A 23,956-nucleotide genomic window follows, 5' to 3' on the forward strand; every position below is an offset into this window, starting at 1 on the left:
TTAAATAAAATCTAATAGCTGCAAATAGTCAACAATAAAAAGTCATTATTTTATTCATTTATTTTTGAGTGAATCGCAGTATGCATCACATTAAGTTTTAGTTTATGTCAAAACTGAAAATGAATGGAAATTGTAAATTCAAATAAATTAATTCTAAATTTAGGCCTATATTTTTTTAGTGGGTGTGGCGAGCAGGACGAGGCCGAGAGAGAGCGGCGCGAGGCCGGTGGCGTGATTAATGATGAGCGACACCTGCGCGATGCACCGGTCTCGTATCTCTCACGGAGGAGCGGAAGCATAAAGGAGGAGCGAAGGAAATGGAGATCGAGAGAGGCCGGAGCATCGTGTAGGTGTCGCTCATCATTAATCACGCCACCGGCCTCGCGCCGCTCTCTCACGGCCCTCGGCCTCGTCCTGCTCGCCACAGTGGGAAAACTGAGGAAGACTAAAAGCCCTTGTTGTTCATTTTCTGGATTTCACTGTATATAAAATATTCAGGATGCAAAATCCCTACACAGCTGCAGCTGAGTTTATTTGACTCTTCCTTTTCAGAGGGGGTCGGCTGGCTCCCAGGAACCCATTTGACACACGCATTTTTCAAACAGGGCCATATTTAGCCTGCTATTTGCTGATTCTATTGTGAATGTGGAATTTCTACTTCAACGTGGGCACCGGTGCAATATTATTTAAGGATGTTTTGTTGAATGCTGAAACGTTTGTCTTCCTTTGGTGAGGCCAGACTCAAACCTCATTCTCTTGTACACAAAAAAAGGTACAAAAGTGTACCTTTTCAAAACGTACCAAAAGGGTCCCTAAAAGAAACAAAATTGTACCTTTTAAAAAAAGGTGACAGCTGTTGTACCTTTTTTTTTTTCCTGAGAGCGTATGTATTGTTTAACTCTATACGCATGTGGTGTCTTTCTTGATCAGGTATATTTTTCTGTTCCTTTATAATCAATGTTTTGTTGTGTATGACTCATGCAGCTGTGGAATTCAGGTGCTCTCCAAGGTGAGTCCGACGCACAGGAAGCTTGGCAGCATCGTTGGAGAGCTGGAAACCCTTGTTGAAGGTCTAATTGTTGGCAGCCAGCAGGAATCTCATGCTTGATTGTGCCCCGCGCCTTTGAACGGCATCCAAACCGCACCAGAGGTAACGTTGTCTTTCACAATCTGTAAATTAGCACCATTCACCACTGAGATGTTGTATTCTTCATATGTTGCCAAGGCGTTCGTGTTTTTTTTCTGGGGGGAATGCAAAGAAACAAATTTTCTCCCTCACTTTCATCCACTTAAGTCCTTCAGTCTCTCATCCTCTCAGTGCGAGGCGGGAGTCTTGTTTTGTTGATAGAGGGCATCTGTCCGCCAATGGCAGTGATGTGATGAGATTAGTCAGATTGGACAGGCCGCACTTCAAAAACAGGCCTAAAGCGCAGGGCATTAGCATTGCATCCATTCAAACATGACACAGCTTCCCCAGACTCTGTCCTTCAATGGGCATTCCTATTTTTGAAAGGCCAAACCATCAAGCTCTAATTTAAATTACACTGTAAAAAAAAATAAAACAATTGCTGCCTTCAATTTTTAGGTAGGTACAAATAATTTGGATATTTAGGTCATTTCAACTTAAATTTCACTTCACATTAAACTGACTTCTGTTCTATAACATAAAAATGTGGATAACTGCTTAACTTATTTTGATGAGTTAAAGCAATGTAAAAGCATGTTGTCATAACTTATTGATCAAATATATATTTTTTACAGCGTAAGCCTACATCCATTATGCCTGGCTTCATTCACTCTCACAACATTGTTGCTGGCACAAACCATATCAAATATGCATCATAAGGCATGTTCAAATATAACTTAAACCGTTTGCGTGGATTTTATGACTTGTAAAAGTAATTTACAAGTAAAACATCTTTTCTGATTAAATTATTTAAAATGTCTAGTCTTGCTGTGACTTTTGTTTTTAGGTTTTATGTTTTTATGTATTTTACTTAAATTGATGTCACTGATCACAGCAAGCAAGTCACAGCAAGACTTGACATTTTAAATCAGAAAATATTTACTTTAAAAGTTGACTTAGCCTAAATTACTTTTACAAGTCATACATGCAAACTGTTTAAGTTGTATTTTAACATCCCTTGTGATGTGATACGGTTTGTGCCAGCAACATGTTAAAAATCTGACATCAGTGATCAATTAAAGTAACATACTAAAAACATGCCTGATATCATGAGACAGCTACTACAATATGACAATAAAATCATCAACTACAAAGCGTCAAATATACTGTAACAAGTCATGACCCAGGGTAGGCTAGCCTATGCTGTGCTGGGAGGAATGCATGTGAATTAGAACTGAACACAAACACGTTTATTAGGTCTCTTTAAACTATTGGAAATTCATAGTGCTTCACGTAAAAGCCCCATGTGTGAACGCAAACCTGCGTCTCAATGCCAGAACGTCTGATGATGGGGTTCTGGCAGAGGAAGAAGCAGCAGAAAGTTTTTAAAGCCTACAAACACTAAAATAAGGAAAAATAACAACCGTTGCGAATCCGGGCTGACGGAGAAATAAACCGCGAGTGTATCGGATCCGTTCAGAATAACACACAAATGAATGAGTGGGGGATTCTCGGCTCGGGGATATCGGCTATATATGTCACACCGTGATGGCTTCACGGGACTGCCCGGAATGTATAGCACATGTTGTTGGTTGGTTTGCTTCAAGTCACAAAATAAAAGAGACATTTGGGGTTTTCTTTTCATTTTCCCTTAACCACAAGATGGCACAAAAACTCACCGCAGCACAAACATCCGCATTCAACATGCAGGTGGAAATTTGGCTGATCCTTGACGCCATTGCAGGTGTATAGGTAGCGTACATATTTTAATGTCGATTTTAATGTTTTTTAAAATGTTATAGATTAATGTAGGAATAAGAATCGTAAAAATAACCAAAAAACATTTTCAAACCAATACAATTCTTTCAAAAACTGAAGAATAAGTAGGCTGCTGTAAAAGTATGGTGGCCTATTTGGGATTATAAAAAAATTATATAAAAAAACCCACTCTGTCTAAAGGCATATAATTGACGTGATAATAAGCCTAAATGGCTGGCTGGCTTTTCCACGTGTTGACATGAATCAAATGGTCAATATCATTTATTAAGTTTAGAGATCATCGTCATCTTCATAGTGATATTTTTAGAATATGGTAGGCATTAATCATATTATATATAATTAAATATATGTATTGTTACTACTGATTTTCCTTAAAGTCACCATGAAATCAAAATTGACAACTCTTATTTTTTTGTAATATTGCAGTGTTTTATTATATATGATATATCCGGGCAAATCATTATTTTATTTTATTTTCAATTTATTTGCCCTCGTAATCTTTAATCAAAACAACTTCCCGTCTCTCTTGCAGCGACATCTTCTCTGATGATGTGTTTCATGACTTGAGGACGGGACAACCTGGCTGAATCTGAAATCACATAGGCTACTTCCCTAGTAAAGCAGTAGGTGACAAAAGAAGTATGTCTGAATTCACAGTACTCATAAAAGAGTAGGCAAAAAGTACCCGGATGATACTTCCGGCAAGATACTTAATTGTGTATACTATGGACTCTTTACTATCCCATGAGGCCACAGAAGAAGATTTGTGATGGCAGTGAAGCGACCCAACTGACGCTGGTAGGTCACGTGATAAGAGTTTCTCCATCTCCTCCATATAACTTTAAAATCTAGCATTCTGTGCAGATTTCAAATGGGTCTGATTTGTTTTCTGGTCTGCGTTGACTCGCGCATATGATCCGCTCTGTGATATCATGTGTCTGGACCGGAGCTGTGTGTGCGCTGTTCAGTGACACCAGCGTGAAACCAGACTTCATTCACCCCAATATTTACACTGTCTGAATCGTTCCCTATCCCCCTATATAGTGCACTATGTGCCATCCACCATACAGTAATTTTTTTAACAAGTGACCGATTTTATCCGCAGCTTCAGGGTCTATTTATAAGGGGGCGGGACGCTTTAGATTCTAAAGAGCATTCGACTGAACGGAAAATCTGATGAGAAGCTGAAGTGCAGAGTGATGTCATTAAAATCATTGATCCATATTGGCAGAAGTGAGAGACTACGTATCTTCTAAATGTGAATTTTTATCGTTGTTTTGGAGCACACTAGCTTATAGATAACAGTAAGGCTAACATATTCATACTAAAAGCCAAAACAATTTTGATTTCATGGGGACTTTAAGGTGTGTCTTTTGCACTCTATATATGTATTTTAATAATTTTCATTGTTTGAACTCTGGAATATCAATTAAACAAACAAAATCTACTTGAATGATCTTTTTTTTTTTTTATGAAGAAATTATACTAACTGGCACTGCAATACACACTGATCAGAAACAGCATGACTACCCTGCAGTGAAGTTTCATCTGAATTCACTGGCACAGGTTCAGGCGTTGTCAACACAGTTTATTCAGCCCTTGTCTTTTGTCAATTGATTTTGCATAATCTCTTTAACGCAACTCGAGCATGTTTTCATTTTTGGAGGGGAATTTACTCATCACTCTTAAGTCCCAGTCAGGGGCTTCTTTTGGCAAAGTGGGTGAACCATTTGAGCCTGACATGTCAATAAACTGCAAGGATTAGGATGGATTAATACAAAGTTTGCCTGATGGCTGCTGAGATTTATTTTAGCTGTACAATGTGTTACTGCTCCCAAAAGGCTGCACCCACCCATCTTTACTTTGTAAAAAGGTTGGATAATGCTGATGGCTGGCATTTGCCTGTTTCCAACTTACGAATCTAACGGTTGTGGGAGGGGTCTGGAGGTTGAGTGACAGAGCATCACTGACAGGTTAAACGGCTGTGCAAAAACAAAACCATCACTCACCAGCGTGGTCGCATTAAGACATTAGCATGTACAGCAGTCACTGTAGCCTTTGACATCAAACGTGCAGTTCTGTCAGTCGACATGTGGATGTGTAGATGCATTACCTCTGTGTCCCTCACCGCTTCCGACCCTTTACTTATGAATCTGTCACAGCAATTGTATGCGAGCTATTAGAAATGCATTAGTTCTGGTAATACATACAGTAGCAGACTACATTTTAAATGAGGGGATAAAATTAATCTAAAGGGGCTGATTGCACTTCCATCATGCTCCTTTCATACAGCTGAGAGCGTGGACAAAGGCAATGTGTTTCAAATTTCTCCCACCCGTATTTACTGGACATGTCTGTTATAGGACAGTCCCCAATGACATGGTGAAACATAGACATGATTCTCCCACAATTTGGCCAAAACTGATATTGTCGGAAAATTGTGGTATAGACCGCTTATGCAAGTCTCTCTCTAAGGGGCCTCATCTCTCTCTCTCTCTCTCTCTCTCTCTCTCTCTCTCTCTCTCTCTCTCTCTCTCTCTCTCTCTCTCTCTCTCTCTCTCTCTCTGAGGTCATCAGTAACTTTACTTCTAAAGGCTACTACACTGACCACACAAGTTACTTAAGTTACACTTAAAAATGTATGAATGTCCTGGCATTAGATAACAAATACAAATGGAATTTTTCTGCAAGAAAACAAGCACAAACACACTTTTCAAGCAAGACATTTTACGTGAAAAAAAATGTGTTAGGTTTGAAACAATAGATTCAGTTAAGTCAAAAAGGTATTCTGAAACTTTCTGGCTGTGAACTGTTAGTTGATCACAGTTGTCCATAGTTAATGCGATGAACTTCACCTGTGGTTACACTGCTACGATACCTGTGCGAACTTGAGGAGAACTGACTTCATGCATCCACTAAAAACTCCCTCGACACCAGCTGATTAAAGTCAAAGCTAAAGGCAAGAGAAAAGCATCGTTCTAGCATTATTTTCAGTCACAGATTTGATCATTTGTTTCAGACAGTACATTTTAAATGTAGCTTATCTCCAGATACTATTTGGGGCTACACATCTAAACATTAAATACACTGAAAACATTGTTTAAACAACCTAGACCTAAACCTAAACCTAGAAAAAAGAAAGCAAAAAAAAAAAAGAGAGAGAGAGAAGGCAACTTGCAGTTGTTTTTTTTAGGAGCTGTTTCTACCTGATCTAAACATTACATTTATTTTGGTCCGGTGTAACTTAACTTAACAGCAATGTTAATTAATTAATTAATTATATTTTGCCTTAAAAAAATCAATTAATTTAGATGGTACCCAATGAAGCTCACGTGATTCATGTGATAACATCTCAATGAATTGATTTTATTCAAGTCAAAAGCATTATTTGACTATTCATTATTATTTGTTATTGTATTATTACTAAATCAACATAAACGAATGAATGAGCTTCATGAGATAACATCTATTTTAAAATAATTGAGTTTGTTCATATTAAGTAATATTAACATTCCTGAATCAATCTAAATACATAGGTTACGCTGGCCAAACTAAATGTAAGGGTTCAAAGTAAATAGTTCTTTAAGGTTTCAGGTTACGAGAGAAACAAAGGTTGCTTTAATAGTTTTACAACACTGTGTGACTTTATTTATAGGGGCCTGGTAAATTGAATATACTCTCCTATGGTATGTCTATTAAGTGTGCTATACAATATTAATGCTCTTCATTACACATAATTGCACAGTGGCCCCGCTGTTTCCTGTCAGCTGACGTAGTCCAAACACAAAGTAGTACGACAGTGATGACTCACTCACTGCTGTTTCTGGATCTAAAGCACAGCATCTACTGTTTAATAACTCATCCAATATGCTTCCTATTGTGTCTAATATGAGAGTGTTGTATTTGAGGCTGAGTGGGAATGTCAGCTTTGAGGGCCCTGCTGTGAAAGCTTGACTCTTACACATTCACGGAGGCTGGCAAACAAAAACAATTTGACTCCCCAGTTCCTCTGGGCCAAGGCTGAGCTTATTATCTCTATTTATGCCAGCTTTGCACAGTGTCAAAAAGCACATGACGGTAACCAATGAAAGTTTAAGAGGTTGAGAGCTACGGTTCCTGCCGTCTGTTATTGCTTCCAATTCAAGTTTCATCAAGTGAAAAATAAGAGCGTGAGTGCTGAGGAATTGTGAATCCAGAGATGTAATTTCAAGAATTTTCTAGACGTAAAGTTGATCATGTTTTGAAGAGGTTAACAAACACAATGCTCGCAAAGAAAGAATGAACACTTTAATTTACCAAAAGCCAATGAAATGAACTTTAACACCATGAGTCCTAATGGTTGCTTTACATAATTATGTACTTTCTCATCAGTCAATACCATAATTGGTAACACTTTAGAATACTGTTCCATCATTAATGAATAATTACACAGGAACAAATGAGTAGCGCACTATTAACACTAACTAGTATTAGCTCATTAGTTAATCAATAACGACTTTTTTTCATACCTCCCAGAGGACTACTAAGAACTGTTATATACAGGTTCATAATCAATGTAAATAATGCATAATGTATAATTCATTCTAAAATGAAGGTCATGGTAACCCCGTGGTAACTTCGGTCATTAGGGAGTTATCATGCTTTAGAACACTGATCCAAATAATTCATTCATTCAGAAGGATGTAGAAACACCTTGAGTCATACTATGAGTCATTACTATCCAATACTTTACAAAAACATCAAAAGCTTACAGTGATTTCAGTCATTACTAGAGAGTTAACATGCTCAAATTATTAGTAATTAGTCATTTCGTTCTGATTTGAGTCATTACTAGTGGGTTACCATGACTTTCACTTTAGAATTAATAATACATTATGCATTATTCATGTCAATTATGAACCTGTATAGTTCTTAGTAGTCCTCTGGGAGGTATGAAAAAAATAATTATTAATTTAACTAATAGTGAAGTACCACATTTGACTGAGCACTATTACTTCCTAATTTGTTAATCAGAGTTTTTTGTTGGTTAGTATTTACTAGAATGTCAATAGTGCGTTACTCATTTGTTCCTGTGTAGTTATTTATTAATGACGTGTTAAATTATAGTGTTACCCTATAATTTAATTCTACTTCAACATTGTAATGCTAAAGGACCGAATCAGTGTCTTTCTCTAAACACCACAACAACAAATGTAGTACTGTGAAATACCAAATTATGTGTTGTGAAAGCATGAAAATATCTCTGCCACAAAAATACCATAAAATTGACCACATAGTTGGACTCATCACAATTAATTACATTCAGTTTGCCACAGACGTTCTGAGATTCTCGACGTTTCTTTTTCTACATTATCACATGGCACATTGCATCACATCCACAGACATAGCAACAATCCAGTGTTATTTTGTACTGGGCCTGAAGGCCCCATACGCTTTCAGAAAATAATTACAATCTCAACAATAACGTATCTATTACTGGATGACCGTAACTGAGCACACTGCCACATCTACATTTTTATTTTATGGCCATCTGTTCTGCTAGTCGTAGTGTTTAGCTTTCACAGTTTAATAATGAATCAGAAAACAAGTACCACAGAACAATATACATGTTCATTATGGCAATAATGGGATGGCCATCTCATGATTGACCATCTGCCCTCTTGTTTTGGAAAAAAAAGTCTCATGAATAAGGCAGATGTAAAGGAAATGTAATGAGAGTGGAGAGGATGAGATAGATATTTATCAAGCATTGATGTATTAGATTCAAATTACACTGAATTTTATTGCAAATGCCTGAAATGGTCATTTATTCAGTGATACTTCAGATATTAATGGAATGATACATTGAGACCATATTCTCCACTCATTTGCAGTAAATACACAACATTTGTTCCAGTGAATTGCAGTTTTGCCCAGCACTGTATAGCTTCACAAATATTATTACTGTACAGTTTCTTTCAAATGAAAAGAAACATTCAAAGAAACATCTATATTTCTTTTGATAAAACATTGCTTCTCTAATTCCTGCAAGTCACTTGTGGATTCAATAATCTGTTGTGTATACTGTCTAAAATAGACACCGGGAACACACAGACCACCCTTGCGTCATTCTTTGGTGAAGAATAGCTTTTTATAGAGATTAGCCTTGCTTAAGGGACGTGGCGACTGCTTTCTCTGCTCTCCAGCACAGCAGGAGGGCTCTCTTCCCAGAGTCTTAATCCCAAATCCATTTCCCCCCTTTTTTTTGCCTTCCTTGGCAAAGCATTGATGTGACATGGGCTCACACATTGAGCGTTGCTTTTCAGTTCTTGTTCAGGCTCGGTGTCTCCATGCTAGTGGTTCCTGGACAGAGTCTCTGGCACCCCAAAAGGATGGCAAAAGCTCGGCGAAAGTCGGCATTGAAGGCGTATATGATGGGGTTGAGAGAAGAATTGGCCCATCCGAACCAGACAAAAACATCAAATGTTGTTGGACTGATACAGGGGAGACCAGTCGAAGTGCTCTTACAAAATGGCACAATGCAGTTCAGGATGAAGAACGGCAACCAGCAACACACAAAAACCCCCATTATAACAGACAAGGTTTTTAAGACTTTCGTCTCCCTTTTGAAGGACAGTTTGAAGGAGCTTTCGGACTCCACGTTGGAGCTCCCGCCCATGCTGTCATGGCGGATCTTGGCGTTCTCCGCAGCTCTTTCCAAAGCGGAGATCCGTCGGATCTGCTTCTGGGCGATTCTGTAAATCTGAGTGTACGTTACAATCATGATGGCGACTGGAATGTAGAAGCTGATGAGCGAGGAGGAAATGGCATATGTTCGGTTGAGGCTGGAGTCACAGTTCTCCGTCAGCAGAGCCCTGTGAGAACCGTTGACCTCTGGGAAGCTCACTGGCTTAGCATTGTGCCATTTGAGCTGCACTGGGATGAAGGAGATGAGCACAGACAGGGTCCAAGCCATGCTGATCATCACAAAGGCCACCCTGGGAGTCATCTTCCTCTCGTAGCGGAACGGGCTGGAAATGGCCCAGTATCGGTCCACGCTGATAACGCAGAGGTTCAGGATGGAAGCTGTGGAGCACATGATATCGAAAGCGATCCAAATGTCACAGAAAGCACCAAAGGGCCAGAAGCCGGCTACCTCTGTCACAGCCTTCCAGGGCATGACCAGAATGGCCACCAGCAGGTCTGACACCGCCAGTGAGATGACAAAAAAGTTTGTGACTTTAGAGCGCAGGTGGCGGAATTTTGTGACAGCTGCACAAACCAGTGTGTTCCCGAGCAGGGTGGAGAGGATTAGAATGGAAAGAAAGCAACCTGTCAGAACCCGCCTGGACTGGTCACTTTCCATGAAACCACTGTCAATTACAGTTGTCAAGTTCAAATCCATCACTGCCATTATGCTGTGCATTAAAGATCACTGCATCATGAGAACTAGACGTGAACTGTTCGAACACTTCATCTTAGAGTCCGTAAGACCTGTCACACTTCAGATAATGTTGACCGTGTGTTCTAATTAAGACATTTTCATACCAAAGTTAAAATTTTCAGTTCATGCTCCATTACACAAAAGATTTGTCCCGCATTCCAGTTTGGAAAGTGCCAAAAAAAGTCATTCAGTTCAGGTTTACTGTCATGCCGGTTGATATCATAATATGAGTATATCAGTGATTCCATCAAAACTGTTCAGATAAGTTCATCTAATCACTCTGCACATAGTTTTTTTTAGTGTTCCCTTATATATTTGAGTGTGATCATGTATGAGTCCTTATGTCATAAGAGGACGTTTTAGATTCCAGTGAGCAATAACCGGTTCCCGCAGTTCTGTTAGTCAAACAAAGGGACAAAACTCATATTACAAGAGTAAATACACAAAACAGCTATTATATTCTCTATGATAATTAAGAAAAACACCTTATCCTCACCTGTTAGATAATACCGAAGAGCTTCTTTTGTGCTTAAAGGTGCATTTATCCGAAAAATGTTGCACAATTTGCTCTTTGAAACATCGTGTCCGCAAAGAACGATTCACTTAAATAAACTAGAAAGAAAACTTGTTTGGTGTACGTCCTCCTCGATGAACGACTGTAACGCACCTTCATCCTGTCGAAGATCAGGTGTTATTCCATCAGGATGCCCGAACAGCATGAGCTCCGCGCGACGAATGCGCGTCGTGTTCTTGCTGCGCGAGCGTGGCGAGATTGGTGAGACCCACGTCGCCGAGTGACAAGACAAATACATTTAACACCGAGATGTGTCGCGTCCGATGCCCGAGGGTTTCGACAAATTACTCTAACAGTAGGTCATCCAGTTTCTAGAGTCAATGCTGAAAGAAAGAAAGAAAAACACTGTGGAGTCACAGTGAAGTGCACGTGAGCGATGCGCTCCTAATATTACGATCCTATTACGAGCTTGAACGATTCTTGATCCGTTCATCTTAATTAAATCTTTACTTTACGGTCAGGCTATTAATTACATGACTAAGTTTCTTTATTGTTGTGATCGCTTTCCACTAATGTAGGCTTCTGTATGAATGAATTGCTAATTCCTTTATTTACCTGAGTGCTGCAGATTTTCACTAATCTTCACCTAACCGAAATTAAGGAGATAGCCAACCTATATTAAAGAAAATGTTGCAAAACTCGCATATTTGGTTTGCCAGATGCTATACCTAAATCAAGTCTATGAGGCCACCTAATGGGGAGTCTTATACTAAGTTTCTTACATGCATTTACATTTCTATGACATCCAGTGATGTTACTTGTTTGTTATCCTCAGTCCTTTACAAACAAACAATGCTTCATAATTAAATTACAAAATGCATATATTTTTTTACCAGTTTTTTTTTTTCCAAGATTAAAGATAGCACAGCACATTTCATGTCTACTGCATGTAAAATGTCGCACTAATGGGTTTATCAAATAAAATATTAATATAATGATTAATACTGCATGTTTAATTCCCTAATTAGTCATTTGTTACAGTAAAGTGCCATCATATTCATAAGCAGTGAGTCATAATGAAGAACAGCATGTATTTAATATGGATTATTTCCTAGAGCAGCTTACACGTTGTTATTGTTAGTCCTATTGTATTTATTATTGTACTGTATTGTTATTATTATTTTAAATATGCAATGCAGTGTCGGCACGGTAGTTTGAAATACTGCTCAAATGTCAAAATGTCCTGTCTACTGGACATCCCAAAAAAAAACAAAAAAAAACAAAACATCTTTTTTAATAATAAAATTATTAATACTTTAATAATGTAATTCTCACAAAGGATCAATATGACGAGAGTTGTGTATAAACACACTGGCAAGAGAGAAGTGGCTACACAAATGCATTAGGGTAAAAAGTCCAATCTGAATATTTTTATCTTCTGTCTCTATTATTTCTTTGGAATTCTCTCCCACTTCACATTCACCAACTAGACTCTCTCCATCAATTCAAAATACATCTGTTTAGATTAGCTTATCCTACATACATTTCATCATTCCAATTTAATTACCTGGACTTTTAGCATCAAGACTGTACTTATTATTTTGATTTTACTATTGATATTATTGTTGGGCTTGTATGTCTTGTTTATTTTTGTTCTGTAAGGTGTCCTTGGGTGTCTTGAAAGGCGCCAACAAATAAAATGTATTATTATTATTATTTCCACTATATATGTAGGTCTGCTCTTGAAATTTGCTCATAGTTCAGTGGAATTGTGTGAGAGAAACTTTTGTGATGATGATGATGACACCTTGTTGGTGGGTGTAATGCTGCAAAGCTTCAGATCATGAGTAGATATTAGACTGACCTCATCACTGTCATCAACTTTCATCATCATCCACAGCGTGTAACAGAATGCTGCTTAACTGTACAACTTAAGTGTGCTGCTTTAAAGCAATATAACTGTGATCAGAAAAGACATGCATCTATAATGGACTATAAAGTGGCCTCTTTCCTCACTGTTTTCTATGCAACAACTTGGTTGATCTTGCAGTGCTTTGAAAGACTCGAAACAAGCATATTATGCCTGCAGCAATTCCTTGAAAAAAATCATACATTCTCTCTACCAACAAATGTCCTTTTTCTTAGAAGTTACTTTTTTTTTTTTTTGTGACAATGTTTGATGCTACATTCTCACAGTGATATAAAAAGTCAATCAATTTTAAAAGCGTTTGCAATTTTTATAAGGATAAATGCACAATTATAGTTGTTGATCCTTATCAAATTAACTGGTAGACTCATGATGTGTTGAATGCTTACATTTTAATTGTTATATTTCTTATATAACCAAGTCAATCACTGAAACCAAAAGGATCCATTTCCTAAGAACCAAAGCCTTAAATTGACTTTGTTTGTAGTTTCTGCTTGCTGAATACTGATTATTAGACTTTATTCGGAAAAAAAAAACAATATCTTTTAGAAATACTCTATGTATTAGTTAGAATACTAATATGTAAACTGTTAAACAATGTGATTGGTAAAGCCTCTTGTATAAATGGCACACCATCTAAAGGAGTTTGCTGCCCATATAAGGTAGGTGAGCCTACCTTTTTTCTGATCATTTCCTTCTGTGACTCTTTCCAGATTAAGGTCAGCCTGCTTCAAGATCAGATCTAGATTAATTCAGACATGGCTACTGGTTTCTCAGGTTGGAGTGATGAATGTGGACACTTGAAAAATCACCAAAGACACAGGGATCTGTGAGTTTAGATTTGGCCACCAGCAGCCCATAAATCACAGCTTCAAAAGAGACGATCTGTCTGGAGTCACCGAAGCCTCAGTTGAGGGTTTACACAACCTCCAGCTGCTCTTGCAGTTTCTTTCAAAATCATTGACTCACTGGTGTGGATTCTTTCAGTCATCATTGTCTGGCAGTTAGACTGACAACAAATCTAAGTATAGTTATATTTAGCCACAGAGTCTCCTTCATAACTCATTTGCAATCACTTATCATTACCATCAAGTGAAAGATTGATGATTTCTTGCCTTGGGAATTTATTTGGTAAAGCAAATGAAGACCTTCAATAAATAAACCAATGCAATAAGGTCAACATAAAGTTGGACTCCCCCCTCCAACTTTATGCCAAACTATCAGCCTAACAAAAAAACAAAAAAACATATAACCAACCATAAGAAATAACCATGAATTAATTATTCTACAATAGTATTCATAGAGAACAAAGTAAAGCGTTTTACAAGAAATCTCTTCTCTACACTCATCCTCGCAATGACTCTCAAGATAGCATCTTATCAAATGTTTTAGTACTTAGATATCAATGTTTTTGACTGTACCAACTTGTAAGAAATTAAATATCTGTTTCTATGCATGATAGACCTTACATTTCAGCCATGACTGGATGGCACAAAAAAACCTTGTTCAGATACTTAGTTGTGAAATGGATTGATGGAATTCTTCTCGGTGTTGCAATAACACCCACAAAATACGAGCGTGTGTAGTGTATTGTGTAAGTGCATACTGTCTTGTCCATGTCCATGTTCATGTCTAGTCCAGTTCTAACCAGATGGAGTTTATAAATAAAGTAATTGCAGTGCAGCTGATGACTTCCTTTGTGGTTGTGGACAGGGTCCAGATAAGGTGCATGTACAGTATGTTGAAGTCTACATAATGTTTGATGAATCAGCAAAGACACTTTCCACAGATAGGGTACAAAACTAGGTAAAAAAAAAACTCTTTAAAATACAACATTTTTAAGCAAATATGGAGAAAATCTATGTAAGGAGGTGCAAAGCTTTCAGAAAATGTTAATCGTCAACCACAGAAGGTCAAGGTATCTACATAAAATACATAGAAAAAAGTAAAGTAGTAACACTTTACAATAAGGTTTCATTTGTTTCATTAGTTGTGTAATTATACATTTAGGTATTGGAAAAATATAAAAGGGGTGGTATAATCCCCTTTTTACAATATGAAAAATAAGTCTCTGTTGTCCCCAGGGTGTGGTTGTGAAGTTTTAGCTCAAACTACTGCACAGATAATTCTTTACAGTGTGTTAAAATTGTCCCCTTTTGAGGGTCAGTTCGTTTCGTGTGTGTCCCTTTAAATGCAAATGAGCTGCTGCTCCCGGCACATAGGTTGTGTGTGTGTGTGTGTGTGTGTGTGTGTGTGTGTGTGTGTGTGCGTGTGTGTGTGTGTGTGTGTGTGTGTGTGTGTGTGTGTGTGTGTGTGTGTGTGTGTGTGTGTGTGTGTGTGTGTGTGTGTGTGTGTGTGTGTGTGTGTGTGTGTGTGTGTGTGTGTGTGTGTGTCTCCAACGCAGACAAGCACTAAAATGTCAGAAACTGTTCTGCCTTTTATGTTTAAACTGGAGTCGGACAATGATGGAGAGACTCAAGAAGAAGTGATATGTAGAATGCAACAGGACATTTCTGAATGGTTAGTTGATTAATTTATGTTGCTGATGTGGAGTTAACTATCTTCGATTAGCATATTCTTTCATGATAATATATAAAATCGCTTGTGTGGGAACTGTTGTAAGATGCCTATGAGTGACATGCTATTGCATTTGTGTTACGTACTGTATTGAATGTGAAAAGACAGATGCAACAGCTTGAGCTGACTCACAAATGTGCTGTACTGCAACTCTTCCTCTTCTCAACACTGCTTGCGTGTTCCCGGGGATGGGGTTTATGTAAATTTTAGGGTTAGTGATGTCACTAACCCGGAAGAAATGTCATATAGTCCCTACCAGCCTTTTGTTGAAGTCCTTAAAAAAATCTTGCTTTGCTTTGAACTTTAAGCATTGTAACTTTGCAGATGTTGTTTATGCTCAAACAGCAACATTACACACTAACTAAAGTCAGAAAAGTGAAATCATAATCAACACCCCTTTAATAAACATCATATACTTGCTTTAGGGTTAGGGTTAGATTATGGTTTGGTTTTAAGATATTTGCATGTAATTATGCATCATTTAAAGTTATTACAACACTGTAAAAAATTATGATCAATAAGTTATGACAACAGATGTGTTTACATTGCTTTAACTCGTCAAAATAAGTTAAGTAATTTGCAACATTTTTACAAGTTATACGAGATTCAACTCATTTTTAAGTCTAAGGTTTAATGTAATTTAAGTGGGAATAACGTTTTTACAGCTTAACTACATGTAACAAGGACACTGTAAAACAGTGTTACCAATCATTATTTTAAGAAGGGATGCGGACATTTGATATTTAACTTGATACTTCCGTACAATTTTTTTGTTAGATAAAAGTTTTTTTTAACATATCTAATATTTCAGAAAGGATTTGTCCATCTCATTTTTAATAAAAAAAACATTAAGGTCCCATTAGTTAACGTTAGTTAATGCCTTAACTAATACATTTGTTACAGTATTTATTAATCTTTGTATACATTAGTTAATAAAAATTAAACTGTTCATTCACTCCAAAGAAATTAAACCTTTTTTTAAGATTTACACTATTATTTTACAGTTAAATTCCATCAAATTGAATTAAATAATCTTTACAAATTATTCCTTTTATGAAATCAAGAATTTTAAATGAGTTAAAAAAAAAAAAGCTATAGCTTAATAAAACATTTTATATTGTAATGGAACAATGGAATGGATCATTTAGTTTATGTAATTTGTATTAATAAATTTAAACATGCGAATCAGATCAAATTAAATGGTCCATTTCCTTGTTCCATTAAGATTTGTATAAAATGTTTTATTAAGCTATAGAGCTTCTTTTTTTATTTATTTTTTATTACTCAATATGTAAGGATTATTCAATTCAATTTGATGGATTTTTACAGTAGCTTACAATTAAAATGTGTAAATCAAAAAAAAAAAAAAAAGGCTTTATTTTATTTTGTGTGTGTGTGTTGGTAGTTCATGTTAGCTCAGGCCCACTACATAGTATTAACAGATACTGCAGCTGTATATTAACTAAGGTTAATAAATGCTTAACGTAGTTAACTAACGTTATCAAATGACCTCATTATAAAGTGATACCTAAAAAACCTAATGGGACACAGAAGTGTACCATGGTGGGAAGCGCTATGAATTGATTGATCCTGAAGTCCTGATAAGACTGAGGAATCTAAATCTCTTGACACAATGGTTTCGAAACACACTCTGGAGGCTGGATTTTCTTAGTCACCGGTCTCCTGAACATTCCATCGTTGTGTTGTTAGGGATGTTCCCTTTCGTCAGGACACTGCCAGCAGCTGCGGGACTGTCTGTTTCCATCCATCAGACTTAATATTGTATACAGCCTCCTTCAGGACTCACCACATCCCATCAAGAGAAGATAAACAATACACAGCTGGGTCAGTTAAAAGTGAGTGAAGTTTTTACTGCAGAAATACAGATTTGTTGAGTGGGCTATAAATATTATGCTATATGCAACTTAATGTGCATGAAGTTTTGTATCAGTCTAGCATATAAATGCACTGAAAGGTATGACATTTATCAGATACGCCATTTTTACTGCACTTTACGGCATAAGAATCAAGACAAAACATGAATGAAACAACAGAAAGAGTTGATCTTAAAAATATTCTTTTTATTTTGTATTACACTGAGCATAAAAAACTTTGGACCATTAAGTAACATGAAGTTTGTATTGTTACAATACAGGTCAAAACTTTAAAGAATAAAGTATAGATTGTGTTTCATCCCATGAATTTTGTAGCAACATTTTGTAATTAAGTGCCAGGACAACCAACACACACTGATCAAAATAAATAAATAAATAAACAAACAACATTTAAATAGTCCTTTAAATAAATAAATAAACGCAAAGTGACAAAAAAAATAAAAAAAATTGTAATAAATAAATGTAATAAATAAACATGTGATTCACATTTCCACATCTGGACGTCCGTTTAGTTTCTTTTGCGTCTCGGCTTGCAGTTTGTATTCCAGTTTTCGATGAAATCAATGTTATCCTTAATCAAGTCATTTTTGAGAGATGCATCTCTCAACTTATGTGTTCTGAAGTGACAGTTGTCACTTGGCTTCTGGAAAATCAAAATAGAAAAAATATTCATGCATGGCGTTATTTTAAATGATAAAACAGCTCTTTCCATGCTGCATAACTGCATTGTCTTTGAGACCCTGAATGATTTCTTTACTTGAACAGAGATGTTAAAATGAAATGAGAATGTTTAATAAGAGAAGTGTCTTCAGGCCTTTTAAATGACCTAAAGATGACTCTTCATCTTTCATGTATTGTGCAGGGTTAAATATTAATAACCCTGCATGCTAGTGATTTAAGGCAGAAGTCTCACCTTAAGCAGATGAGGATAATTTAGGTTGTCCAAAATGTTGTCAATTTGATCCATGGGTAATACTTCTTTAACTAACATCAGAGCATCTTTCAGGTGTTGAACAAATGATGCCTCACACTCACACTGTGGGTGGGAAAAAAAATCCCTTAGTAACACATTTATGCAAATGATTATTTAAAGCATTTGTTTCAATGTTCTGCAATACAGAGGGAATGACAAAATACTTACTGCATTCTTTATATCTCGAGGTGTTTGGATTTTTACTGTGTGATTGAATGCCTGGAAATTGACAAAGTCAGTTGATATCAGAGAATGTGTGTGATATACATATGATGTTACTATACATATCTGCTTATACAGAACATATCTATAAGCTATAAAGACAAATACTTCTCTCTTCACGCTTGGTGTTTAACTATTTTAACCTAACTAAAGCAAGTATGACAAATATGGCAAAATCACATGACGTCTCTCTCCCTTGCCATAATGTAAAAAATATTTACTTACTCTGAGTTCATGCTGCTTAGGTCCATCAATTTTCTTTTGCATTTCCCAAAGGTCGCCCTTAATTTCACTGAAGATCAAATGATTTGGGGTAGGCTTGCTCAAACTAGGGTTAGTTCGAACAAGCAGCGTGACGAGAAGAATTAGCAGTTTCATGTTCTTGTTCACAAGGATGCTTTCAGAGATAATGATCTCATTCTGCACTCTAACCCTTAAATACGTGGTAAAACAGGAAACTAATGCCACATTACGCTCACACCTTAGTTAAAACCGTGATGTCAAGTTTCTAAAATGGTTAAAGGGGAAAATACTGGGGTTTCATTAAGAACGTTATACTGCCCACAGAGGAAAAAACAGGCCAAACTGGGTGGGAATATACAATATTGTCTGTGAAAAGGCACACGTTTCATGTTAATTTCATCATGTTACAAGAGTCATTTTTTGTTGTTTTTTTATATTAATACTATTGCAAATTAAAAAAAAAAAATATATTTTTTTTTTATTAATATAATGCGTGCAACATGGTCTCCAAACAAAGCTCCAACAGTCATTATCCCGTCTGACGGATACAAGGAACAGACTGGACTGTGTGAGACTCTCTTGGAAAAGGAAGAGGACATGATAGTTAATCAGCTTAATTTTAACGGTCTACTTTTGAAATAAAGCATCATGAGAGTTTCATCAAAAAATACATTAAAACAGCAGATTTAGGTTAACGGTATTACATTGACAAAAAGTGGCCAGAATATTCAGTTTGTAAATCCCAGAAAAACTTCAAATGTGTTTGTAAAGCACCATAAGAGTTTCATCAAACATTAAAGGTCCCACTTTATATTAAGTGGCTTTAAGTACTATGTACTTTCATTGAAAAATAAGTACAATGTACTTAATGTGTTCATGTTGTATTGTAAAACACTTGTGCTGCTATTGAGGTGGGATACGGGTAAAGTTAGGGATAGGTTTGGTGGTATGGGTAGGTTTAAGGGTAGGTTAAGGTGTAAGGGAAGGGTCAACCGTGTCATTACAGCTGTAATTAAAGGTGCTCTAAGTGATGTTGGGTGACGTCACTTCTTGTTGACATTTTTCAAAGTATTGTCAAACAAAACAGAGGCTAGCTAGACCCTCTCTCCTCCTCATCCGTGCACTAACCCCCCAAACCCCACCCCCAAATCCTTCTTGTCGGTTATTGGAACAGTTTGTTATGTTTCGTGGTGTGGGTTAGCCCAGTTTCTTTCTTTTTTTTCTTTTTTTGCCGTTTGTGGAGCCTGGGCTGTCTACAGAGACCGTGTTTTTTTACAGTGTGTTCAGGGGACAGGCAGCTAGCGGATAGTGAGGAGATGTTTGCTGTATGTGACAAAAAAATGTTTGGCCTAAAAAATGCGTGACATCGCTTAGAGCACCTTTAAATGTAGGTATTTTACAAATAAAAGTTCAATATAAAAACATGTATGTAGCCTACACAAAAAGTCAATTTTATCAAATTATTAGTTTCAATGTAAGTACATAGAAAACTTTCAAATGTGTTTAGAACAAGTTGAGTGCGAGTAAATGACAGCTTATGTGTGAGTTAGTTTTGTGTGTCTAATGTCTCTTGACTTGTGGAGTTTTATCTCATTAAACAGACAATTGTTGTGAGTTTCAGTGGTTTCTCTAAACAGTCTGTTTGACACTGACATATTGACGCTGTTTACATTAGTATGAAAAAGGTTATAGTATATATATTTATAGGTCTGAGGAAGTAACAAGTCTGGGTGTTTTCACATTGCATTTCAAAGCAAGAAGAGGAGGTCTTGTTTATTAATAACATCTGTAGCCTTGCTGAGGAAAGTCCATTGATGATGCAATGAAAATTAATATAGGCCTTCACAAGGTGTCATTAGCAACTTACAATAAAGTGAACATTTAGAAATTCAAATGAATGACTACTCACAATAATGACTAAATGAATTTTTTTTAACACTCATGAAACAGTCATAGACACTGTTAGGAAAGTTACTCTAAAAAAAGTAATTGTAGGTAGCGACCCTATAATTGTAGGTAGCATTTCTTTCATAAAGAATTGTTGTTCGACTTTGTTTTGATTGTTTTGTTATACTAGTTGAAACTCTCTTTACATCCTAATAGAAATCAATATATAAGTGGTCTAAATTAGTAAATGGTCAACATATGTATTTCCATACATCACCGTTCAACAGCGTGTTTTATGAGGCTGTAGTAGTTGTAGACAGACAGTCACCGTGATCTACAAACCGCAGCCTTTTACAGTTCATCCTGCACCAACACAACAAGCTTATGCTGCGTTCATGCCATGTCGTAATCGTAATTACAAGGCATCCTGTGACGTTGTTCACGTCCTCGAAGTTGTACGTTTCTATGTCAACACCATCAACGCCGAAATTAACTGCAGCAGTCAGGTGGTACAAGAGCTCTGTAGGTTGTTTACGTTCATTATTACTGTAATGTTATGTGCTTTGAGACATGAAGTAATTTAACGCCATCTCTCGTGACGCTGTAGGCGTTCATGTGTTTTGAAGGAGGCGTGGCTTTGGAGACGCTCTGAAGGGAGGGTGGGATCTTATGCTTTCAAAGCTAACTTGCTATTGCTAGCCTCTCCGAAATTGCCTACCCTTACTTTAATTACTAGCTACTAGTTGCATCTTCAACAATTACATCACTGTACTAATTAGTTGAACAATACAAGGATAGACATGAAACAGCTATTTTAATTCTGTCAAATAAATATAAAACTGCATAAATTACTCTTGAACTGGCTGAAGTATTTAAAGAGAAAAGGTTACAACAGGCCTACATTATAGTCTATACAGTATTTAATGCAATTACATGAGAAGTAACTGTTAAGAAACATTAAGAGTAATCCCTTACTTTACTTTTTCCAAGGGAAAAGTAATTAAATTGCAGTAATTAATTACTTCATAATGCATTTCACCCAACACTGCTCATAGATAATAAATAGTAATAATAAATTAAATGCCAAATTTTATTCAGTGTTTAGTGTTTCTTCAATGTTCAGGACAGAATTTTGATTACATTCTATTAATGGTACATTAAAAAGTTATTGAGGAGAATTGTATTGTCACGGTTCATAGATCCAATGTCTCTCTCTCTTCCCGTGCTTTGTTTGTTTACATGTGTGTGAGCGCGTGAGTGGGTGTGTCCGGCTTGTTATCACTGATCAGCGATCCAGCTGCAATCACTCATCATCAGCTGCAGCCCATCTCATCAACAATATATAAACTCACCACTTTCTCATCTCCCCTGTCAGATCGTTGTATGAAGTCCTCGTGTTGTGTCTGATCCTGTTCCTGTTCGTCGTCTCCTATCTGTGTTCCGGTCACCGTCTTGTGGATATCGTTTCATGTCAGGATTTTGTCGGCACTTCAGAGCACCCTGCACTTCTGTCTACACACCGTGTCTGGCCATCGAAGTCCCTGCGCCACAGCCTGCATCATCATCAAACGTTTACATGCAGCCAATAACCCGTTCAAAACCGGGATATTAGCAATAACCCGGTCGCGCACGGCCATGTAAACACCGGCAAAAACCCGGATATGCTCATATCCCGGTTTTTAAAAACCCGGATATTATACCTGGGGTACCCCCTTTCTAACCCGAATATTTGGTCATGTAAACGCGTATCGGCATATCCCCATCAAAAGGGACATTGATTTGTGTTCTGCGCATGTTCTATTCGCAAGGAATCTTGGTCTTTTGAGTAGGGACGGCGCATACAGAAACCCGCGTGCAGTATACCGGAAGTAAACAAGAAGTAGAGGTAAACATGGCGAGACGCAGCACATCACCACACTTTTGGAGCGAGGAGGAAAGCGCAAACAAAGGCGATCGCTATCTGCCCCGAACTATTCATTATCCGCGTGCTGCTGCTGTTGTTGTTGTCTTTGGATACAGGAAAAAGAATCGGAAATGACGCATATTGCGTCTTAAGGAAGTCCCTACGTCCAGACGCTAACCGCGCGTCGCCGTTTACATCGGGATATTGTAAATTCCATGTATACAGGAGTAACTCTCTCTGCTCACGCATGTAAACGCGTTATTCCGAATGTTTCAGAAACCCAAATAGTGACCCTAACCCGACCATAACCCGGATATTGGCTGCATGTAAACGTATACTGTTTCCTCGGTTCTGTGGTGACATGTATAGATTTCATCCATGCTACATTTAATTGAGTATTTATTTGATTAACTGATTTCCTAAACAGTTGTGCTAGTGTCATGGCATACTGTACATTCTCTTTCTTTTCACATTTTATTCAAATAAAGTCAGCTCTAATCAATATTTCAGGTAATTTATTTGTATTATTTAGTAAGCAGCTATTTAATTATTAGTATGATGACAGTCAAAATTACATTGAAATGAAGGCTTTCAGGAACAGGCATTGCTGGGCCCGGGACAACAAACACATTGTAAACATGCATTCGATAGACACTCTGCTTCTTGTAAGGGTCCTGATCGCACTGTTTAGTTTCTCTTCGACTGCTTACCTTTACAGGGATAGTTCACCCAAAAATGAAAATTCTGTCATTAATCACTCACCCTCATGTCGTTCCAAACCCATAAGACTTTAATTAATCTTCAGAGCACAAATTAAGATCTTTTTGATCTGAAACCTGAAAGCTTTCTGTTCCCCCATTGACAGCTATGCAACTGAAACTTTGATCGCTTTATATGATTAACAGATTGAATTTAGTCTTTTATTCATATAAACATTGATCAGCGAAATTAAACACAAGCTCACCTGAACCTGCTTGACGCGAGAGACAGTGCTCCAGCGTATCAACAATGACCGCGCGGACTATGATTGACAGCTCGCTCACGAGCGAGGGCGGGTCTGTGTTGAAACGCTGCTGTCAATCAACAATCGTGGGAGAGGTGTCGATTTTGTGACGTCACAAAATCAAACGGCTTGATTTGAGACAGGGGAAAACAAGATAAAAGATAAAAAAACACTGGATGGATTTGTATCATTTTATGATGGTTGTGTACAGGCACTGCCAACACACATTTCAGTACAATCAACTTGTGAAAGTGCATGTACCATTATATGACCCCTTCAAGTAGAAATTTTGGGTATCTCTACTTTACTGGAGTAATTATTTTATAGAAATAATTTATAGAGTGAATTTGATTGTGGTTGGATGAGAAGTATAAACATATACCATTCCAACACCCTATTGGTTTGTACGCGATCCATTGTGTACATCGTCTGCCTCTAAAGTTTGACTTTTTGGCGGTTTGAATTTGATTGTGCAGGTAAAAAA

The 23,956-nt window shown here is 37.1% G+C and overlaps 1 protein-coding gene and 1 long non-coding RNA gene across 2 annotated transcripts; both read right to left on the reverse strand.

Moving 5' to 3' along the window:
* Positions 1–7,174: 7,174 nt before the first annotated feature.
* drd1a (dopamine receptor D1a) lies at positions 7,175–11,825 on the reverse strand. Its single transcript, XM_082178056.1, has 2 exons — positions 10,825–11,825; positions 7,175–10,723 (listed from the first exon to the last, which is right to left on the reverse strand). Exon 2 carries the CDS (start codon positions 10,308–10,310, stop codon positions 9,207–9,209), a length of 1,104 nt encoding a protein of 367 aa, XP_082034182.1. The 5' UTR covers positions 10,311–10,723; positions 10,825–11,825; the 3' UTR covers positions 7,175–9,206.
* Positions 11,826–17,406: 5,581 nt separating this feature from the next.
* Positions 17,407–21,948, reverse strand: LOC309504605. The gene is made up of 4 exons (XR_014208127.1): positions 18,662–21,948; positions 18,383–18,433; positions 18,155–18,277; positions 17,407–17,884 (listed from the first exon to the last, which is right to left on the reverse strand). It is a non-coding gene; the product is annotated as an uncharacterized lncRNA (long non-coding RNA).
* Positions 21,949–23,956: the final 2,008 nt, after the last annotated feature.

The sequence above is a fragment of the Leuciscus leuciscus genome, assembly GCF_965113295.1.
Source record: "Leuciscus leuciscus genome assembly, chromosome: 8".
Lineage (NCBI taxonomy): Eukaryota > Metazoa > Chordata > Actinopteri > Cypriniformes > Leuciscidae > Leuciscus > Leuciscus leuciscus.

Coding starts and splice junctions, on each gene's coding strand:
- drd1a (XM_082178056.1), bottom strand. CDS start 10,310: ATGCACAGCATAATGGCAGTGATGGATTTGAACTTGACAACTGTAATT.